The 22,445-nt window shown below is 36.2% G+C and overlaps 1 protein-coding gene and 1 long non-coding RNA gene across 2 annotated transcripts in view; one reads left to right on the plus strand and one right to left on the minus strand.

The window, feature by feature from the left end:
• The first annotated feature begins 443 nt into the window (after positions 1-443).
• Positions 444-22,445, plus strand: part of LOC125680823 (neuronal calcium sensor 1-like) — a 23,713-nt gene continuing 1,711 nt past the window's right edge. The window contains exons 1-6 of the mRNA XM_048920593.2: positions 444-963; positions 6,599-6,623; positions 6,945-6,993; positions 12,112-12,280; positions 18,069-18,157; positions 21,898-21,975. Of these exons, the coding sequence (XP_048776550.1) occupies positions 900-963; positions 6,599-6,623; positions 6,945-6,993; positions 12,112-12,280; positions 18,069-18,157; positions 21,898-21,975 (474 nt within the window). The 5' untranslated portion in view covers positions 444-899. The remainder of the gene's footprint in view (positions 964-6,598; positions 6,624-6,944; positions 6,994-12,111; positions 12,281-18,068; positions 18,158-21,897; positions 21,976-22,445) is intronic.
• Positions 5,329-6,798, minus strand: LOC130051946 (uncharacterized). The gene is made up of 2 exons (XR_008800227.1): positions 6,224-6,798; positions 5,329-6,051 (listed from the first exon to the last, which is right to left on the minus strand). It is a non-coding gene; the product is annotated as an uncharacterized LOC130051946 (long non-coding RNA).

Below are 22,445 nucleotides of genomic sequence, written 5' to 3' on the forward strand. Positions count from 1 at the left end.
TTTGTAGAGTTCTTGCGTGTTATTCTTTGTTTATTACGTTTTAGCGGGGTTGCCGATAGATAAAAACGTTTTTCTTTCTCCTCTGAACTTCAATATGGTTAAGCACGAGGTATACGCCATTTATGACATTATCGGATGTTAGATATACTCAAAGCTTGACCAAAAATCCAGATCAGATGTTGATTAAACCCGTCCAAAGTATCCTGTCCGAGGGATTGGTGTGTCATTATCGTTAAATACGTATCGGAGAAACTTCTACTGGTAATGAACTAATAATACAGAAATAGATAATTAAACGTTAATAGTAAAGATAAGTAATGTACGTAAAATGTCCCTAATAAATGACGATGGTCGGTAAAGTCGAAGTAATTCTGACGCAAAATGAAAGCGGCCGCGCTGAAGGTACTTAGCCTTCTGCTCTGCAATTGAATTTTTTCCATTGGCTGGGTCAATTCGCTATGCATGCAATGACATCATTTTTCAAGATAATCGTGATTAAATAATAATACGGCTTGCTCTGATCGATCGTAAACTTTCCTCGTATATAAAAGAAATTCTACATTAATTGGCGCGGACTTTATTGCCGTTCATAACCCCTCGGGACTGTTCACTCAAAGATGTTCCATATATACAGCTGCAGCAACTTGACTTTCGGAATGATTTGACGGATTCTGTGTTTTCGCCAATATACAAAAGTGCTTACATCGAGAGGCTCTCACAATTTCACGTGCCTAATGTTATGTTTATTGTGCCTACATGTTGCTGCAGGGATGTAAACTATCAGCAGTAGTGATTTCGAAAAAAAAAAGAGAAAACCGTACCCAAGATATGATTCAAAAATGAGGATTTAGAATCGGGATATTTACACATTTCTCGTATGCAACTTCACATCAATTAACATGGGGAAGAAGAACAGTAAGTTAAAACAAGAAGAGGTGGAGGACTTAAAACGCAAGACTTACTGTAAGTACAGCGCTATAAATTCATCTTGTCTGATTAGGTCTTTGTTCTTGCCTACTCTTTGATCAATGAAAAGGAATTTACTGCATAAAAGTGTGGAGCATGTGACTTGGATTCTCTTTGAATAGAAAATCAAACGTATCCCCGCTTCTGCCAGAATATCGATTTCACAGCATTTATTTGATATCTGTTGATATGGGATTTTCCCAATTTCAACTTAGGTCCATTTGTTCCAGAATTTCCGTTAATTGTAATAATCATGCTCGATATTTGACACTGAACAAATTCTGATATCAAATGCATTAAGTTTGCTAAACTTCGAGTGATTTTGTATTTATGAATGGTGATGCATTAGTGAGGAAATTATATATATATATATATATATATATATATATATATATATATATATATATATATATATATATATATACATGTATACATATATTCATGTGTTAAGTTGGATTCTGGGCCAAAGTGTTCAACATTCTCTTCGTAATCAAATGAGATACACATCAGAATTATGTTAGTGATTACAGAATCGACTTCAAAAGTCATTATCCGTTGTCTGAATAATTCAGATACCCTACACATAATTAGTGATTAGAATTATATCCCGTACTGGGCTGACGTGCTCTCTCCGTTAACGTAAATGCAGTGGTCAAGAACCCGGTGTGACCTCTGTAGAGTATAGCGATGCGTGTGCCGTGCTTCTTAAGTACTGATATTGCAGTGTGTTGGGTATTGTGGTCAGAGAACACATGTTGCAAGTATAATGCATGCATCTCCGCTGGAATGCGCGTGAAGGCATGTAGTTAATTCGTCAAAGTTTGTCGTCTGCCAAACCAATAGCGCCGACCAATTCTCGGTTGTTGTTGGTGATGAGCCACATTCATTCCTGAATTTGCAGAACAGATCTGATCTATTTTGAACTGTTTAATTTGATTAACTGCAAATTAAAACGACATGTATCTTTCCTTTCTGCACGCCGAGTAATTATCTGTGTGGAGAAAGTTTCGAAAATCTAAAGTTTGATTTAACACACAGAGCGATAGTTGTGGAAAAATTCTCTCAAAAGACTGCCTATCATCTTCTCGTTGATCGTGTACACGGGGTACATTCAGTCTCTATTACAGTAAGCATCGGGCTACAGCCACCACGGGGAGACTTCTCTTTTAATACACATTCTATTTTAAATTAAAACAAATATTGTGCTGTACTTAATCAACATCATTCCTTGCCGCTGTCTTTTTACTTAATAATGATTTCAAATTGCTGATGAATTTCCTACAGACCAGAAAGCAAATTTCAGCGAATCTCCCTAGTTTTATTTTCCTTTAAAGGCAAACACGTGTTTATCAAACGCCGAAACTCTTGTGAGTTGTTGATGATTCTGAAAAGAATCCCAGCTTGTATGGTGCAGTTTAAGGAATCGAGCCTCAATCATTTAAAAACGTAGACAACCCGGCCCTTTTTAGAACACGTGATCAACCAGGTTACGGAAGACGATTCATGACACTTATGAACACCTGCCTATTTTCACTACTCCTATAATTACTTTAGTGATGCCACCTTCAGCAGGCTATGAACTTATAAAACAAAAGCTGTACAATCTCTCACTCATTTAAAAGCTATAAAATGCCGATACATGTAAGCACGCTTCTCACCACAACTTAGAAAATATTTAAAAACCACGTTTTTCACTTCATGAAAAATCAAAATGACAGTGCACCTCCTGGTACTTGCAGCCGTTAATTACTAAGTTAATTACTAAGTTCCTAGCTGTGTGTGGGATTTTACGTAACTAGATAAGATCATTGATTTAATGTAACTCTAACCACACGAAATAAAATCATTATTGATACATGGGCTTTCCTAATGTCGAACCATAAACCTAGAATAACATTTTTAAAATGGCAAATAAGTTACCTAACATTGGAAAAAAACATGGGTTTGTTGATGGTAATTTGCTATTACCTACAATCGATGGAACTGAATTATTATACTACAATCACCCAAAACCAAAGCCCTGTTACTTATTAATTTTTGTGAGTGCGACATATGACACCAAATCAATCCGCCAAAACAAAATGGCGGAAAAGCATAGAAATAAGTGACACTCGGGTTTGACGTGATTGATCAAAGAACTCGGTATCGATAATCCCATTTACTGACTTTATGATATCGAATACAGGGCTTGGTACATGTATGTTCATGGCGAACGGTGCGTGTATAATTTTACTTCCGCTTGCATTCAAGTACGGATCTTAGAGCATATATATATATAGGACCTTTCCAGATCTAGAAATGTAACAAAATGTAGTTGGTTTCCACATTCATTTCAGGAAGTAAAGTTGATTTTGACGTCTTCATCGTCCAATCTCGTTGTGTAATAATCAATTTAAACTTATAAATACCACGTGGTATCTCTTTATCCACAAAATAGCAACGTTCGACAAAACAGATTATTGGCATATAATTTGAGTTGTTGATTTGATTGAGGGTCCTTGGAGGGTGGCGGATTCACGAACGATGGTGATAACTTCTACCTTTTAAATACTTCAGAGATGTACTTCGATTTATTGAACAACCAATCAATTAATCAATAGATCGATTGAAACATGTATATATACTCAGTTGTGTTACCACAAGAACCAAGCCCAATATAAGTCAGACACATGCTTGTGCCCCTACCAGGTATTCTTGAATACACAGTATTTTGTATAACATCGCACGTGTTTTCTGTTATTGTAAACCTCGCCAACTGCCGCTCAATGGTCGTCAGAAGGCGGAATGACGAACACGGTCGTGTACATGTGCTGCGTTCGATCTGAATCCGCTCGTCTCTTCGCGTATCTATTCTGAGAAGATATACTTTATTTACGATGTTTCATTGTTGAGTGTATTTAGACATGTGATCTGGATATGCATACAGTGCATTCGCCAGGTGTTATGTCTACAGAAACCCCGGCACGCCAGAAACTGGTAATTTACCAGGAATGGAGTCTGTCGTACCATATCTCGCTTTTCATCGGCTAAAGAAGATCATTTTCATTACGGCGTATAATGATACAAACAGGCGACGAGACTGTATTAATGCTTTTTCCTTATAGTATGTACATGTATCCATCCGCGTCAAATAATCCGAATATCGCTGTTAAGTGTCATTACTGGACATTTTCTTCGTGCACCACAGGGAAATATTGCTTTTTCTGTGATATAATGTCTCGCCAATGAGCTGCTCGTCAAAACATACATTATATTGATATGAATCTAAAGTACATCTAGACATATTTCTTCCTTTTCTGCGCTTAGACTGAATTTTATGAACGTACATACAGAAACACCAAAAAAGCTTGGCTTGATAAATCTTAGAAATGGTTGATACCACATATACACATTTAAAAAATGAATTTCATTTTTGAACGCGCTCACGTGAAGCGTCGCAATTATACCTTCAAGTGTTTTAAAAATGAAATTTATTTCTTATACATGTATTTACTTTCATTCTCTCACAATGCTCATACGTTAAAATAGACGTACTATATTTATCAAAATTCATACGCGCATTGCTCACATCTACATCGCATTCATTATGAATGATTATCATTACTATTTGGAAAAATTTTGAAGGCAAAAACACTTGTTTGCAAATACAACCTGTCATTAGATCGACTGCTGTGCTGGCGTGCTCCATTTGTTAGGTCGTTCTTTATATACTGATGTTGACTACGTAGTACTCTATTTGATCAAGATAGAGGGCTCACGATGGGTGTGGCCTGTCAGCAGGGAATGCTTACTCACCCGGCACGTGGTCCCATGTCTGGTGTTTCCAGGGTACCGTGTTTGTCCTACTCTTAATGTTGTATTCTTTATGGGATTATGACTTTGATCACCGCTCGTTATCTTCACCTTTTCATGCTATGTGCTACTCGCATTGGCTGCAGGTGATACGAAATAAAAGCCTGTATAATAATTCATCTACCTTGAATTGCGTTTTAGAGCACTTGTGCGGCTTCGTCTTCACAGTGTCAAGGTTTTTCAAATATATAATCTCTCGCAAAGAAAGGTCATTTTTTTTTTTGGCAAATCAGAAGAAGGTACGACATATACTATCAAACAGCTTAAAAAGATAATGATCTTTGTGCCAGCTTGAAATAAAATGGCGGGGAATTCTTGTGTTTATGACTTCGTGCATAATTAATTCCGGATTCGTTACTGATATAATTAGTTTTGTGTATGAATTTCACCTTTACGGTCAGGATTAGAGATAAATTCGGCTAGTATCAATCTACTTATATTACTATGTTACCTCTTTCTTTACACACGACGAACGTAAATGTGAAGGTCAGGCATGAGTCGACATTCTTGAACAATTTGGAACATTTATTCATAGGTAAAACGTGTGTCGGTTTTCTTGGATGATTTGGAATGTTTATTTGAAGATAGATGTCAGCATTCTTGTTAGATTTGGAACGGTTCTTTGAAGGTCAGACATTTGAAGGTCAGGCATGTGTCGATTGTTTTGGAACGTTTGTTTTAAGGTCAGATATTTGAAAGTCAAACTTGTGTCGATCTTTTCGGAACGTTTCTTTGAAGGTCAAACATGTGTTAGTCTTCCTGACAGACAAAAATCTACTATCCTTGTATCTTCATTGTATCATATCCAAGTTTTGGCGAGGGGATCTGGGTTAGAATAGGTTCCAGTGCCTCTTGCTTGTCGTAAGATCCAATTAAATGGGACGGTCCTTAATCGGATGAGACCACATAAACCGAGGCCCCGTGTCAAGCGGATGTGGCACGATAAAGATCCCTCTCTGTCCAACGTCCGTAAGCGCCAAGCGTAGGCCTGCCTAAATTTTGCAGCCCTTCACCGGCAATAGCGACGTTTCCAAATGAGTGAAAAATTCTCGAGAGAGACGTTAAACAAAATACTATCAATCAATCACTCGTTGTCTATAATTGTTTTCGTAATTAATAAATTTCGTAATTCAATTTATGAAAAGTGGAGATAACGAACCGTAGCCAATCGCATAGAAAAAAAAAAAAAAAAAGAAGAGTGAGGCAAACACGGACGTGTATTTCCATGTAAAGCTGAAATAGAAAGATTCAACAGATTTTTATTTTCTGTGATCAAAGAACAAAATGAAGGAAAATATGACTGTGACGATTTTGTTTTATAACACAGAGATTACATTTACATGAACTCCTTACTCATTCAAATTAGAAATAATTAACGAACTACTTAGTGTAGGCATAAACTTACGATCAGAACCAAGTTCCAATGCAAAAAAAAGGAGACGCCGACAGGTTTTTTCAAAGTTCATCCTTATACGACATTGTATCGTCATCGATTCAAGACTCAGAAAATTCTTCACCGCTTGTATCATCTGAAAAGGTGATTAGAAAAAGGTGATACGATTTTTAAAAGAATATCTAATAATCACTTTTCGTCCTGTCATCTCTGATTTATGTCCATAGGTATCAATGATACACTTTGTACAAATGACACGCAGAAGTCTTGCGGTGAAGTGGCTTTCCGAGGCATTTTTTGCTTCATTCGAATCACATATGTCTTTATCACATACTAACTTGACACCGTATCACAAAGTGACTTAACATCGTTTGCTTTTTCTTTCAGTCTCCGAAAAAGAAATTCAAAACTGGTAAGTAAATCTCTGTATGTATTTTAAAGGGGAACCAGTTTGATAAAAAAGGCTAAAACGTTAAATGAAATGGTTCCTAAAACTGAAATAAGGTCAATATGACCAATTTCATCTAAGTTAAACTCTTCTCTGAAAAAGACCCAAGTCGATTTCTATAGAATAGATGCAACCAGATGTTGGTATCATGTGCCAATTTTCGCTCATAAGTTAGGCGGAGAAGAAAGAATAAGTAGGCATGTGGGGCGATATCTCTGTATGTAATTTCACGATCACATTTTCTTACCACATTGTATACTGAAATTATTAACATTTCTATAATAGGTACAAAGGATTCATGAAGGACTGTCCCGATGGTAAACTTACACTAGAGGTAAGTCATGAAAGACTGTACAAATGGTAGACTTGCACTGGAGGTAAGTCTTGAAGGATTGTACAAATGGTAGACTTATATTAGAGGTAAATCATGAAGGACTGTCCCGATGGCAAACTTACATTAGAGGTAAGTCTTGAAGGACTGTACAAATGGTAGACTTACACTAGAGGTAAGTCATGAAGGACTGTACAAATGGTAAACTTACTCATTTGGTAAGTCATGATGGACTGACCCGATGGTAAACTTACATTAGTGGTAAGTCATGAAGGACTGTACAAATGGTAAACTTACTCTTGAGGTAAGTCATAAAGGACTGTCCCAATGGTAAACTTACACTAGAGGTAAGTCATGAAGGATTGTACAGATGGTAAACTTACACTAGAGGTAAGTCATGAAGGATTGCACAGATGGTAAACTTACACTAGAGGTAAGTCATGAAGGATTGCACAGATGGTAAACTTACACTAGAGGTAAGTCATGAAGGATTGCACAGATGGTAAACTTACACTAGAGGTAGGTCATGAAGGATTGTACAGATGGTAAACTTACACTAGAGGTAAGTCATGAAGGATTGTACAGATGGTAAACTTACTCTAGAGGTAAGTCATGATGGACTGTACAGATGGTAGACTTTCCTCAGAGATAAGTCATGTTGGTGATAAACTTACAGTGGACACTAGAAAACTGACTCAATCAGAAAGTTCTAAGTCATAAAGTTAGGGGAATAGTCTGTTGTAAATTTGACCTGAAGACTATATAATCTATATGTATCTTTATATATAATATGAAAGCTTTTTATTTAATAATGCGTAAGATATCAAGTCACAACGAAAGTGATGACGGAAAAAATAGATGTCCATTATAGGTATTTTCTTTTGATGAAGAGTTATCGTTCTGTAAAATATCAAAACTGTATGTTTTTAAACTTTTCAAGATATTGACAATGAAAGTGTATAAATTCTGAAATGAAGACCTATTGTGACCTTGACATTTTAATTTATGACACCAAGATATATAGGTGTCTTGAATAGTCAACTACTTCGAAAGCTCTATGTTGTAAACTTTTCAGGTTAAAGTGTTACAATGAAAGCACGATGAACATGATGAAGTAAGAAAATGAACTTTTTTATGACCTTGATCTTTGACCTCATGACTCTGAAATATAAAGATGTATTTCTTTAATAGTTAACTACCTTACGTATAACATATAAAATCTTTATTTTGAAATCCATTTAAGATATCATGTCATAACGTAAGTGATCATGGACAGACGGATATAGAATCTTAAATCTAATTAAAACCAGATCTTAAATTCTCTAACCGTTACACTGGAGAAATGTAACAGTTAGAGAAGATCTGATTTTAATTAGATTGTAGAATCACTAGGTGCTTTTCTTTAATCATCGATACATTTGTATAAAATATGAAAGGTCTATGTTGAAACCCTTTTAACTTATCTTGTCATAATGAAATCAAAATAAAGTTACGAACTGGACTGCTGTGACCTTGAACCCATGATAGCAAAACCTCTAGGTATCTTCAATGAATTGTAAACTCCCTTTGTATAAGATATAGACAACTTTATGTTGTAAACTATACTAGATACCGTGTTACAATGGAAGTGATGACAGACAGACAGACGGACAATGTGATTACCGGTACTATAGGGCTTCTGTATTCTCAATGCGGGTCCTTAATTAATAGGTGTTTTTTCTCTTTAGATCAACCTTCTGCAAAAAATTGAAATATTAACGATGAAAAATATTTGAGCTATCGTGTCGCGATAGATAACACATACAGAAAGGCATAACGATATTATCTATTTACCTAAATCTTTCTCTTATTGTATAGTATTTCTGTGCAAAATTTTAAAACATTACGATGGAAATTGTTTGAGTTATAGCACCCCAATAAAAGTGTTTACAGACGGACGGACAGGCAATGTGATTCCAACAGGGCTTCCGCGTGTGGGGTCCTAATAAGATGACTGCCTTGATGGTGGACTTACAGTGGAGGTAAGTCATGAAGGACTCTTCAGATGGTAAATTTACCGTGTAGTAAAGTGATTAAGGAGGACAGATCCAAAGCGTGAAGCAGGAAGAGTGTACTAATGGTACTCACAAAAGTGATCACATGCACATGTTCTTTTTTGTGGTTGTACTCTCAACAGTGCTCGTGAATGATAACAGAGCGACATAATACCGGCAGCATTCTGGTTTTAATTATACACAGAAGTTTTCTTCATGTTTTACTTACACCGGAGGGAAGCTATGCTGAAAAATGAGTAGTGTTAGGCATTTATTATCGGCAGCGAAATAAATTTCAGAAGTACAATTTTATTTGCAATGTTAACAGTGATTAAAAGCTACGATCAAAAAAAAAAAAAAAATCATAAGACTTGACACTATGAAGGAGAAATAGCACATCAAAATGACTGACTTCCCTTTGAAACATGGGTGAAAATATAGATATCAGCAATATTCCTTTAAAAGCGAATTGCCTAGTTGGGTAGCTTAGTAGGTTAACCTGTCGACTACTGACGTGGAGACCGCGGGTTCGAGTCTAGCAGAGAATTTGAATTTTTCGAAATTGCTCTCTTCTAAGACTTTACATTTAACTAAATAAGGTAAATCTGCAACTTTTCAATTTCAAAATATTACTGTACTTATCCTCCACCTTCCATCTACATCAGATTTCTCTGGTGTGTTGTTCCTCCTTGAAAACATAACAGCGATTACGAAAGGAACCATCTAACTCTTTGTCTTTTCAAATCTTTGATCAATGTGAATGTTTCTGATTGCCGTAAAATCACTAATGTTTGTGTGATCTAATTATCGCTGTTTTCGTGGTATGGGAACACCCCTGAATTCACATTCTCCAGGAACATTAGAGGTCTACTATCTACAACTAAGGGAGGCAACTCTTCTACCTCGAAATTAAAACCCATTGAACAAGATATCTGTGATATTTCTCAAACTATGAAAACTTGTAGTCTGAAAATATTTACTGATTGTAAGTTTTTGAAAAGATTTAGAACAACTATGGCGCTCCCAATTCTCACCAATTGTAAGTTTTAAGATTTTTACCAATTGTAAGTATTGAAATTTGAAACACTATGGCGCTCCAAACTCTAACCGATTGTAAGTTTTAAGATTTAGAACAACTATGTACTAATCCTTTTCATGAGACTATCACTAGAGGGAATTAGATCATTATGCACAATGATATGGAGTTTTCAGTTAAAAATCTAGTAAAATATTCACGAGCTTTTACTCTTCAAAGAACATATTTCAGCTTTACCGATAAATCTCTACAAAAGCAGTCTGCAACTGACATCGAAGCAGCATGTTCACTTTAAACCAATTCTATTGCAATTTTCATATCAGCACTTACAAATATCGCAAATATGTCATAAACAATGGATTTCCTTATCACAATTCTCCAGGCTCGTCCAATGCAATGTGTGGCCTGTCAGATTTCAATGTCGAATAAAACAGTATCCCCGTAAAAATCACACACAAGTGATGATAGAAAATAATAATAATAATGATAAAAACATATATACCCTGGTGGTCTGAAATGCGAAAAGAGAATATAGCTTCTTACCACGAAGAAAAGAAAATATAGGACTCCTCCAAGGATTAACTAATTTATGTATATATTGTATGCATGTTCCATGTACTCTGTAACTTGTAATTGTACTTTCACTACATGTATTTTTCTAGTCAGTCTCAAAGGGGGATCACACTTTACCTGACACCTATGTACATGTTTCAGCAGGTATTGTTTATTCAGGTGATCCCCTTTAACGGTTTGTTATACATATTACTTAACAATTTACCTTATGGCATTCAATAAATGACAGATTCGACAAAACTGCATTACAGTGTTTGGTTATTTGTTACTGCCTGGACGGTTTCTTCTCATAGGAGGCATAAAATATAGGACTTTTCATTTTCTCCCTGCATTAAGGATGTCGGTGCTAAGCAACATGTTGAAATAAGTTTTTTTTAAATATATATATAGAAAACAGATACCGACTCATTAATACCATTGTATGTACATCTTGAAATGAATGCAAATTCCAACGAAAATTGATTTAAAAGTTTTATCAGAGCTAGGGAATTTCGGCTTGTTTGATCTTTACTTAGTTTACAACAATTAACCCAGAAGCAGGGATTTTTCCAACACTAACTTACCGTCTTTGTTTTTCTTTATTTCTTGTAGAATCTGTTTAGAACACTTAGTCGTCTGTTAGCAACCGAGTTCACCATCAGCTAATTTATCACTTAATACTTATCAGTTATCATTAGAAATTTGAATCTAGAAGTTTGACCTTCCACTAAGGTATTGAAGGTCAGAAATAAGCTATCGAAGAAAAATATTTAGACGTCCAAAAGGGCTGCCACAGGCCCAAATAAAAAAGGATCTGGAGTGCCCGTGTTTAAAACTATGTCAGCTTCAATGCCGGTCTGATACGAACCATATTTTACAACTTCAATGCTTAGAAAGAAAACTAGATTTTGTTTTGGGAAACAGAACATGCACACCTGATTCATTCACAATGTTAAGCAGGTATATAACTTTCACACATTGAATACATGTATATCCTCTAGACTTTTAAAATACAATAATTTCTTATTTCATATCTGTTGTATCCGTGTATTAGAAAGATTTTTCTCTTGCCAGTCAGTCATTTTTCTCTTACCTTTAAAAATGAATTTCATTTTTGAAAATACATGAGGGTATGAACTGTGACGCATCACATGGGCGCACTTTGTGAAACCTGTTAGCTTCATGAAAATTTGCCATCGTGAAGCGTTACAGTTCATACCCTCATGTATTTTAAAAACCGAAATTCATTTTTTATATTTTACATGTATTTTACTTTCATTTATTTCAGAATTCTTAGTAGTGAAAGTACATGTATTATATTTATCAAACTTTATATATACGCAATATTCACCAATGCATCGCATTCATGAGGAAATAGCCATCAGTACATTTTGTAAAGATATCAAAAGCAAAACCGCAGAAAATATAAATATTTGAAAAGGAACCCTTGTAGAATGTATCTGTCAAATTTGTATACTATTGGATTTCTTGTATTTCCAGGGATTCACAAAAATCTACAAGCAGTTCTTCCCTTTTGGAGATCCCAGCAAATTTGCATCTTTCGTGTTCAATGTGTTCGATGAAAACAGGGATGGGTATATAGAGTTTCACGAGTTTCTAACCGCCTTATCCGTTACTTCCAGGGGAAGTGTGCAAGAAAAACTTAAATGTAAGTATTTTCCATTTATTTACGCCACTAATATCATGATTTTTAAAATGTAGCTGCCATCCCAGCATTTTTGCCAAGGTCAGTTCAAGGTCACTGTCTTCCGGGAAGTTGAACTAGTCATCACGGGCACAGCGTGCATGCATATATTGCAGGAGACGTTTGTGTGGGCCACATCACACCTTTACCTTTCTGTGATATATAACAGATAAAACAGAAAAGGTCCATTGAGCCACATAATCTTAGATTTGTTTTGTTAAATGTAGCATGATACGGATTTTTTCAATTTACATATATTTTGTATTTATAGATAAGAGAAAAAAATCATCTTTAATTTTCATGACTATAATGAAAGTGCCATCATTATTTCAATGTTCACGCTTGGCACTGTATGGACGAGTTAATGGTTGTTATCTGAGTAAATGAATGAATGTAAAGATTTATTGAACCAGTGTTCCCTGCGCAAATTGAGTGAAAATAAATCGATATCAAAACCCTGGATTTTTTTTCTTTAAATGTTTAAAAAGTTATATTGCCAGGGGTACATTTTGCACTTTCTTACTAGAGAGTGTGTATAGTCACTGTAAATCCTCTACACCCCCGTGTGTAACTTACTAGAGAGTGAGTATAGTTACTGTAAATCCTGTAGACCTCGTGTGTAGCTTCAAATGAATTTTCAAATGCATCCAACTTCTTCAAACATTTTCTTGGTCATCCAGATCAAAACAAAAAATAACCTCCCCTCCTTCCGTCAGAAAAGTATATTTTGGGACATACGTGTCGTATCGACATGTTCGTCAAAAGGAAAATACTGTTCTCATGAACAAGAGAATTTAACGAACAGTGATCAATTTCATAAATCTTAAAAAAGAATACGAAATTAAGAGACGGGGATACAACGTGGACGTTTTAAAATATCCACATTTGCTAGGCCTAGCGGTTTCATTTAAAATATCCACATTTGCTAGGCCTAGCGGTTTCATTTAAAATATCCACATTTGCTAGGCCTAGCGGTTTCATTTAAAATATCCACATTTGCTAGGCCTAGCGGTTTCATTTAAAATATCCACATTTGCTAGGCCTAGCGGTTTCATTTAAAATATCCACATTTGCTAGGCCTAGCGGTTTCATTTAAAATATCCACATTTGCTAGGCCTAGCGGTTTCATTTACATGTAGCACTAATACGTTTTTTAAAGAATATACATTTTAAATGAAATCTTGGGATATAACGGGCTGATAAAACATACTAATCTTGATACAATTACATTTGTACTTAATCCTTAGAACATATCAAAACAGTTTGTTACATCTCTTGAAATTGGATTTTTTTCTAACGATGACCAAAAGTTTTTAAGGATATATATTCTGATATAAAATACATAGAACATCACGAAAACTAAACGATTGCAACCACAAGGATATCAGGAGATATTTTTGTAACAGTCATGATGCGATTACAAATCAATCCAAAGAATCTTTAAAACGTTTTTCTATAAATTAGAAATTTGAAATTATAGATATCTTGTTCATTTTCACATGTGCACGTAGCTAAACAGCGAAAAGTGTATTGGCTCTTTGCAGTTTGTTTCTAATGCGGAAGTGGATCTTGATAATTATTATATGTAACTTTGATTTTTTTTAAAACCACCAGAATACAGAATTAGTGTCAGAATGGGTACTTTCAGAGATATTGCATTTTCGTGTAAAATGCCAGTACGGTTCGTTCTGTACCCGCTTGCAGGTGATCATAATTGATATATTTATAGAGAGATATAATCATTATCGTCAATCATCATTATGGCTCGTCTCCCAACCTTCACTAGGAAAGTAGTTCTCCATGGTTTCCTATACATACGCTGCCTTCTGTCTTACAAACACCGCGGCCCGTTATGTCCATCAGACCCGTCTGGTCAGATATTTACTACAAAGCTCAGCGTCCTGTCTTGCCGTTGATGTGTATGGGAAATCTATTCGCATGGAATCAGTCTAATGTTAAAGTATATACCCTGTCGCGACCTAGCTGTACTCAGGCCGTGGTTATGTCGTTATGAAACGCTGTAAACAGATTATGAAGGTTTTTTGCAGCTGTCTACCAGTTTTTGACAAATTAACCTATAGTGTAGTCTGTGAATCAGCAGAAGACGTTTTATGTGCTTACGTTTTACACCATATATTATCAGTTCTATGTTGGGAGGGTCAACATTTAGAAAGTTTAACTTTAACGCCCTGTTTATGAAACTTGCCCAACATTTTTGATGATAACTGTGAATTGATGCTTTTCATATCACGTGACATGTAGGCTAGTCTGTAGAATCTTTGTTATCTCAATATAATGCATGTAATATTCAGCAATTTGTTTGCATATTTCCATTTCGGTTTTTTTTTTTTTTTTACAACATACTCAGACTAATGTGAGGGTTGATAAAACACTTGAATACAGTTTAAAATAAATGCAATATTGGTTATGCTTATTGATAATTGTTTCAAAAGTTTCATAAGAAAACATTGTGTGAAGTTATCTTCTCCAATACGAAATATCGGAACCATTATTTCATGTCCGATTTCGTCCCGGTTGTAGTATATAGTATGTCCAACGAGATAACGTTTTCTGCGTTAACTTGGGCAGCTTTTCAGTATACAAGCACTTGTTACTTGCTTACTATCAGATACACCGCGACAGGACTTCGCTGAGTTTTGTCTTTAAAAGACACCGTGTTTTATCACAGCGTCCATAATAAGCGAGGTTGCATTCAACGCATTAATGTATATGGACGATTTATTATTAAGTTTCCCAGGAAGCCGAGGTTTTTTTTTTTTTTGTGTTCCGAAACAAAATACACGTAAATCTAGAGTAAATAATTAACTTATCCGCTAGTTGAGATGGAAGATATTGAAACTGACATTACTGGCTATTTATCTACGTCATCGTATTTAAATCGACTGGAAAGAGTCACAGACCGACACATATATTAAACACATCCTCTGAATTTTTATGTAAGAAAACTCTTTCCCATCATCTGTAATTATTGAGAAAGCTATCTATGAGTGTACTTTGTTAATAGACGATATGCTAATGATTATCTTCGATCTGGATTATTTTAGTAAGCACGCTTAAGTCTTTATTACCTATACCTGATAGGCATTAATGTGAAATACAAGGGGCGTGTATGTGTCTAATCAACTAATGAAATGGTATGTTCTGAGAAGCAACGGTTGATGTATCCAATAAAATCCTAACGAAAGAGAATGCAGCGGAAGTACCTAGGAATATATATATATACAGTTACAAATGACAAAAGTACTTGAAAGATATACATGTACAATGTACTATCGTTAAAGTTACGTAGTGAATCACGTGATTTCAAAAGGAATTTGTTTACATGCCAGTCTTTTCGCTTTACGAAGAATATTGAAGTGCACACCTGTTTGCACACTTTTCGTGGGTTTTTATTACATGTACCACTTATCATATAATCATATATATAAATACAGCAAAACTATTACAGATTAGTTGATCTATTGGGTATTAGACAATTAACTTTCACCAACATTAGAAAGCAACAGCTATACGAACACGACTCAGAATTGCAGCCACATTACTCTATGAGAGTATGTAACCGTTTCATGAATTCTTTCCCGAGGTTTTGATTACGTGGTCACCTACCACTGCTTTTCACTGCTTAGCGAGTCCATCGGTCACATAAAGAAACAAATTTTTATCACGTGATTCGCAGCACTGACAAGAAATATTATGTTTTTAATGTGAGCACATTTTTTAGCGTTTTCATAGAGGATCTGACGTAAACGGCCAAACGCAACTCATTAAATTCTTCAATGACTTATTTCCTTAGAAATACGAGGGCTGCTTGATGTGTAATGTGTATTGTACTACAGCGCGATAACGCTTTGCACGATTTCGTGGATGATGATGCTCTTGAATAGCTCAATTCAATACCTTTCCAACGGTATAAACACAAGCCTTCAGCTCCACATAGTTTCAAACTTATAGTCATTTCAATAGAGCCAGTCGTTGACCGCTGTTGTAAAAATGGTTGGGAAACTGAGAATATTGAAGAAATCAGAGCTTATATAAAAGTTCGCACAAAACTCGGTCATTCGGTAATGCAGATTTTTACTGAATTGGGGGAAGTTTATGGGTCTGATAAGGTATCTTATGAGACAGTTCATAGGTGGAGAAAGAAATTTCTGACTGGCACAGTGTTCGTCAAAGATGCAGCAAAATCTGGCCGACCTTTGACCGTAACAGGCAAGGCAAGTGTCTCAGAAGTCAGAGAAATAATCGAAAGTGATGGCAGATACACGATTCGTGATATTGCCAAAGCTGTTGACATATTGAAGTGTATTTTAAAAGTACGAAAGATTTCTGCCAGATGGATACCGCATATATTGACAGATGACCACAACGGGTTCAAGTACAAACCGCTAAGCAATTGCTCAAAATGTTTCCCAAATTCAATCAAAGACAATTTGCAAACATTGTTACTGGTGACGAAACAAGGGTTCACTATTTCGAACCAGTAGGAAAAAAGGGTAAAAGTGTTACAGGTCGGTATTACCGAGGTGTTATACTAAAAAAGTTCAAGAAATATTATCATAAACGACGCCCTGTGTCAGAATTTAGGCATGTTCATCAACTTCATGATAATGCTCCATCACATACATCTGAGTTTGTGAAACAATTTTTGAAGTCGGAGAAGGTTACCGTCTTGCCACACCCACCATACTCTCCAGATCTAGTCCCATGCGACTTTTTCCTTTTTCCAAAACTTAAAAAGTTCTTATCTGGTCGTCGTTACAAGTCCCGACAAGCCCTTGGCTCAGCCATCAGTCAGTGCCTCAGAGGTCTACCTAAATCAGCGTACTGTGACGCATTTCAGAAATGGATTCAGATATTCAAATTATGTATTTGAAACCGCGGAGAATACTTTGAAGGGATGTGGTGTTCATTTCACTATTTGAGTCGAATGCTTTTGAGATATCGTACAAAACACATAACAAATCAAACAGCCCTCGTACACACATTCTAAATCATTAATCCTTTAGCATATAAGGATGACTGGATTCAGTCAATTTACGGTTGTTCTCGTGGTCACTGTGATCCGTTGGATTTACATCCCTACGATTCGACAAGGAACAAAATATTTCACATTGATACCCGATCCTCAAATATGCCCTGCAAAATACAAAGAGTTGTAAACCAGTTTTTTTATTTGTATCGACGAAGATTACTGAAACCAAAGTAGCTGTCTGAATACAAATTGTAGGGAAACCGACATTTGATATCGTGGCTGGGAACTGACCTATAAGATCGAGTCTGGGAACTTAGCTATAAGATCGAGTCTGGGAACTGATCTACAAGATCGAGTCTGGGAACTTAGCTACATGTATGAGTCCCAGCTTGGATTTTTCGAAAAACTCTCAAACTGAAGTTTGAGTTTTCTTTTCATTTGAGCAGTAAAAATATGAGAAAAATCTCAAACTTAAAGTATAAGTTTTGACTTAAGTTTCTTTCGAGAAATCCCGACCTAGTCAGGAGTTGATCTATTAAGTTGAGCTCAGAAGTTGATCTATGAGATCGAGTTTAAAGAATTCTTTTGCGTCTAAGTATCGATTAACGTAGCGAGTGAGTGAGTTGCAGTATGAAAACTTATCACTGGTAAATGTTGTAAAGATAAAAGTTTGTAATCAGCAGTGTTCTTGGTGATTTTTTCTTGAATTGTTAAATGACGTCTGTAAATCATAATCCAACATTGGTCTTCTCTTTTCAGGGGCTTTCAAACTTTATGATTTAGATAACGATGGTTTCATCACAAGGCAAGAACTACTAGATATAGTGGACGCTATTTATAAAATGGTGGTAGGTATCTATTGTCAAAACTCTCCTGGACATTTGCTATCCGTCGTTCTCCCTCCTTTTTCTCTCTTCAACCCTCACCCGTTTATTCGTATCTGTTTTAGTTCACCTGAGCCGGAAGCTCAAGTAAGTTTTTCTGATCGAAATTTGTTCGGCGTCTTTTGTCGTTGTCATCGTCATCAACTTTTCATATTGCCATCATCTTCTCCAGATCAACGGGGCAAATTTTAATCAAACTTCGCACAAATCACCTTTGGGTGAAGGAGTTTCAAGTTTGTTTAGATAAAGGGTCATATCCCCTTCAAAGGGGGAAGCAACGAAAAGCAAAATTTAAAACCTTCTCAAAAATCACTGGGTCAGAAAATTTGAAAATCTGAAAGCTTCCTGACATAGTGTAAATTCAAATTTTTTCGAATCATTGCCTTAAAGAGGGGTAGGGGGGGGGGGGTAGGGTGAGGCCACAATAGGGGAGGAAATTTAAAAAAAAAATCTTTGCAAGAACAACAGGGTCATGATGAGTAATATTAATAAGCAAACATCTCCAGGTAATGCAGATAGATTTAAGCTTGTTCAAATTGTGGCCCTCGAGGGTAGGGTGGAGTCACAGTAGGGGATCTAAATTTCATATGGGAATATATAGGGAAACAGCTTTAAAAATCATCTCAAGAACAGCAGGGCCGTGATTAGTCATAGTGATATGCAAGAATCTTCCGGTAGTGCAAAATCAAGTTTGTGGGGCCACAATAGGAGATCAAAGTTTTCTATGGGAATATACTATAGGGCATTAATCAAAGCAAATTCTTTTCAAGGATAGCAGGGCCACACTGAATCATATCAAAATGCAAACGTTCCGACGTTGTGTGGATTCCAGGTTTTAATGCCTCGTGACTAAAGTCGAGAAGCATATTGTTTTTGTCTTGTTTGTCCGAAACTTTAATCTCGTTGATGATTTTGAATAGTGAGCGATATGGTTCTCATATTTCATATGTCCATACCTTATCACAAGACCTTTTTTGGTACCAAAGTTTTTAACCTACACTGATTTTTGACCTTGTGATCTTTAATCATGGTTATGTCATGACCCTTTGGGGATAGGTTGGCGCCACACTATGGGGTCAAAATTTTCATGGGAATAAAGAAAAAGATCTTTTAAAATCACACCAGCTAACAGCAGGACCTGGGTGACTCGGGTGAGTGATGAGGCCCATGTTCCTCTTGTTACTCTCTCCTTACCGCCTCCATTTCTGCTCTTCTTACCCCTCCGCTTTTGTGATTCTGTCCACTATATCGGGTACAACGCACCGTCATAAAAGAGTACTTCAGAAATTTTTTTCGTTTCTGTAAATACATGAGGGTATGAACTGCAACGCTCCACGTCGGTAAACCGGTCTACACAGTTGTAGAGCTCACAATCATGTCTTATAATGTCGAGAGTAGGACATAGCTCCTAGTGTCTGCATACACAGCTGTAGTCCTCACAATCATGTCTTATAATGTCGAGAGTAGGACATAGCTCCTAGTGTCTGCATACACAGCTGTAGTCCTCACAATCATGTCTTATAATGTTGAGAGTAGGACATAACTCCTAGTGTCTGCATACACAGCTGTAGTCCTCACAATCATGTCTTATAATGTCGAGAGTAGGACATAGCTCCTAGTGTCTGCATACACAGCTGTAGTCCTCACAATCATGTCTTATAATGTTGAGAGTAGGACATAGCTCCTAGTGTCTGCATACACAGCTGTAGTCCTCACAATCATGTCTTATAATGTCGAGAGTAGGACATAGCTTCTAGTGCCTGCATACACAGCTGTAGTCCTCACAAAAATATTTTATAATCTCCATTTACTCTCCTGTAAAATCTGGACACATCTTGGAATACGAACCCTGGTCCGGTAGACCCGAGATGAAGTTGTTTAATATGTCCTTAATGAATGAGACGTTTAGCTCAACACAGAATGATCTACATTTATATGTATTAACAGACCTACAGAACCACATAAACCAAATTAACTACACAATCAATCTCTACAGAATCAATTTCTACACAATCAAACTCTACACAATCAATCTCTACACAATCAATCTCTACACAATCAATCTCTACACAATCAATCTCTACACAATCAATCTCTACACAATCAATCTCTACAGAACCACCAAGAATTCACAATCAATCTCTACACAATCAAACTCTACAGAATCAATCTCTACACAATCAAACTCCACACAATCAAACTGTGAACAATCAATCTCTACACAATCAAACTCTGCACAATTAATCTCTACACAGTCAATCTCTACACAATCAATCTCTACACAATCAAACTCTACACAATCAATCTCTACACAATCAATCTCTACACAATCAATCTCTACACAATCAATCTCTACACAATCAAACTCTACACAATCAATCTCTACACAATCAATCTCTACACAATCAATCTCTACACAATCAATCTCTACACAATCAATCTCTACACAATCAATCTCTACACAATCAAACTCTACAGAATCAATCTCTACACAATCAAACTCCACACAATCAATCTCTACACAATCAAACTCTGCACAATTAATCTCTACACAATCAATCTCTACACAATCAATCTCTACACAATCAAACTCTGCACAATCAATCTCTGCACAATCAAACTCTACAGAATCAATCTCTACACAATCAATCTCTTCGCTCAGTTTTAGATTTTATTCACTATGCCTTGTAAAGAAAATATCGACATAATTATAGCTTAGGTATATCTTGGGTAAAGCCATCTTCGAATATACGTGAACTTTTAGCTTGTATAAATTCTACTTCGAATTTTAGCTTATCTATTATATTGTGTCACGAGAGGAGAGCAGACAGTATCCCAATGATACACTTGAGGAGATGAGCTATACCAGGAATCACACCAGATACCTTACTAGCCTTTTTCTAGCTATCTCGCACTACGTGTATTTTCACATGCTTTATCGATGTTGTGAGGAGTACATTGTATATGTAGATATCATAGAATGAATATGGTATTAGGGCCGAATGCCCAAGAGATATTTTTGACCGAAGTTTGTCCGATGCCGTATGTCTGACTGCTTCTGCCTGGCTATCTGTCTGTTCATATGGTAACTCACCGTGGTCGAATACTCAGACTTGGCTCAAAAACATAATTCACTTTTCTTTAAAAAAAAAAAAGAGAGAGAGAGAACAAGTCCTTTGTAATAGGAGAGTGTAGAATCGAAAAAAATTAAATGAGTTCATTTTTTTTAAATCATCAAACTCAACAGGCCTAGTTGTTAGGGTGCTTGCTTCACAACCCGAAGGTCCTGAGTTCGATTCTCAATCCCAACGCCGCGTCAAACCCAAGACGTTTAACATTGGTAGTGACTGTTACTTCCCCAAGCGCGAGGCATTAGAAGTGTCGATCACGGGTCCTTCGGATACCTTTAATACCTTAAAGGTCCCGTGTCATGGTAGGCCTCGGCACGAAAAAGAACTTTCACAGCTACGGCGTTCAGTACCATACATAGGTTAAAATTTGTGGCACTTCACCTACAACTGGTGACGTCTCTACAAGAATGAGGAATTCTCAAATGGGACGCACCAAGTCAAACACAGAAGGTTGTTTCAGATACTGGTAGCTGGACTTTTGTTCAGGGAGGAGGGACTAAAGGGTTCATAAATCTAATGCAGCAATATGATGGATTTTTTTTCATGATATATACTCTGGAAATTTTATTGTAGGGAAATATGGTAAATCTTCCAGAAGAAGAAAATACACCCGAGAAGAGAGTAAATAAGATATTTGACATCATGGATAAGGTGAGAGTATAAAGCCAACAAAAGGAAAAATAACTCTGGATAACGTAAGTGTATAAAGTTAATAAAAGGAAAGAAAACAAAACTCTGGATAAGGTAAGTGTATAAGGCGGACACAAAGAGAGATAACTCTGGATAAGGTAAGTGTATAAGGCGGACACAAAGGGAGATAACTCTGGATAAGGTAAGTGTATAAGGCGGACACAAAGGGAGATAACTCTGGATAAGGTAAATATATAAGGCAGACACAAAGAGAGATAACTCTTGATAAGGTAAATATATAAGGCAGACACAAAGAGAGATAACTCTTGATAAGGTAAGTGTATAAAGCCAATAAAAAGAAAGAAGACTCTGGATAAGGTACAATGTAGGTGTATAAAGCCACCAACAAAAAGAGAGGTAACTCTGGATAAGGTGAGTATATAAAGCTAACAAAAAGAAAGATAACTCTGGATAAGCCAGGAAAAAGAAAG

The sequence above is a fragment of the Ostrea edulis genome, chromosome 2 (genome assembly GCF_947568905.1).
Source record: "Ostrea edulis chromosome 2, xbOstEdul1.1, whole genome shotgun sequence".
Classification (NCBI taxonomy): Eukaryota; Metazoa; Mollusca; class Bivalvia; order Ostreida; family Ostreidae; genus Ostrea; species Ostrea edulis.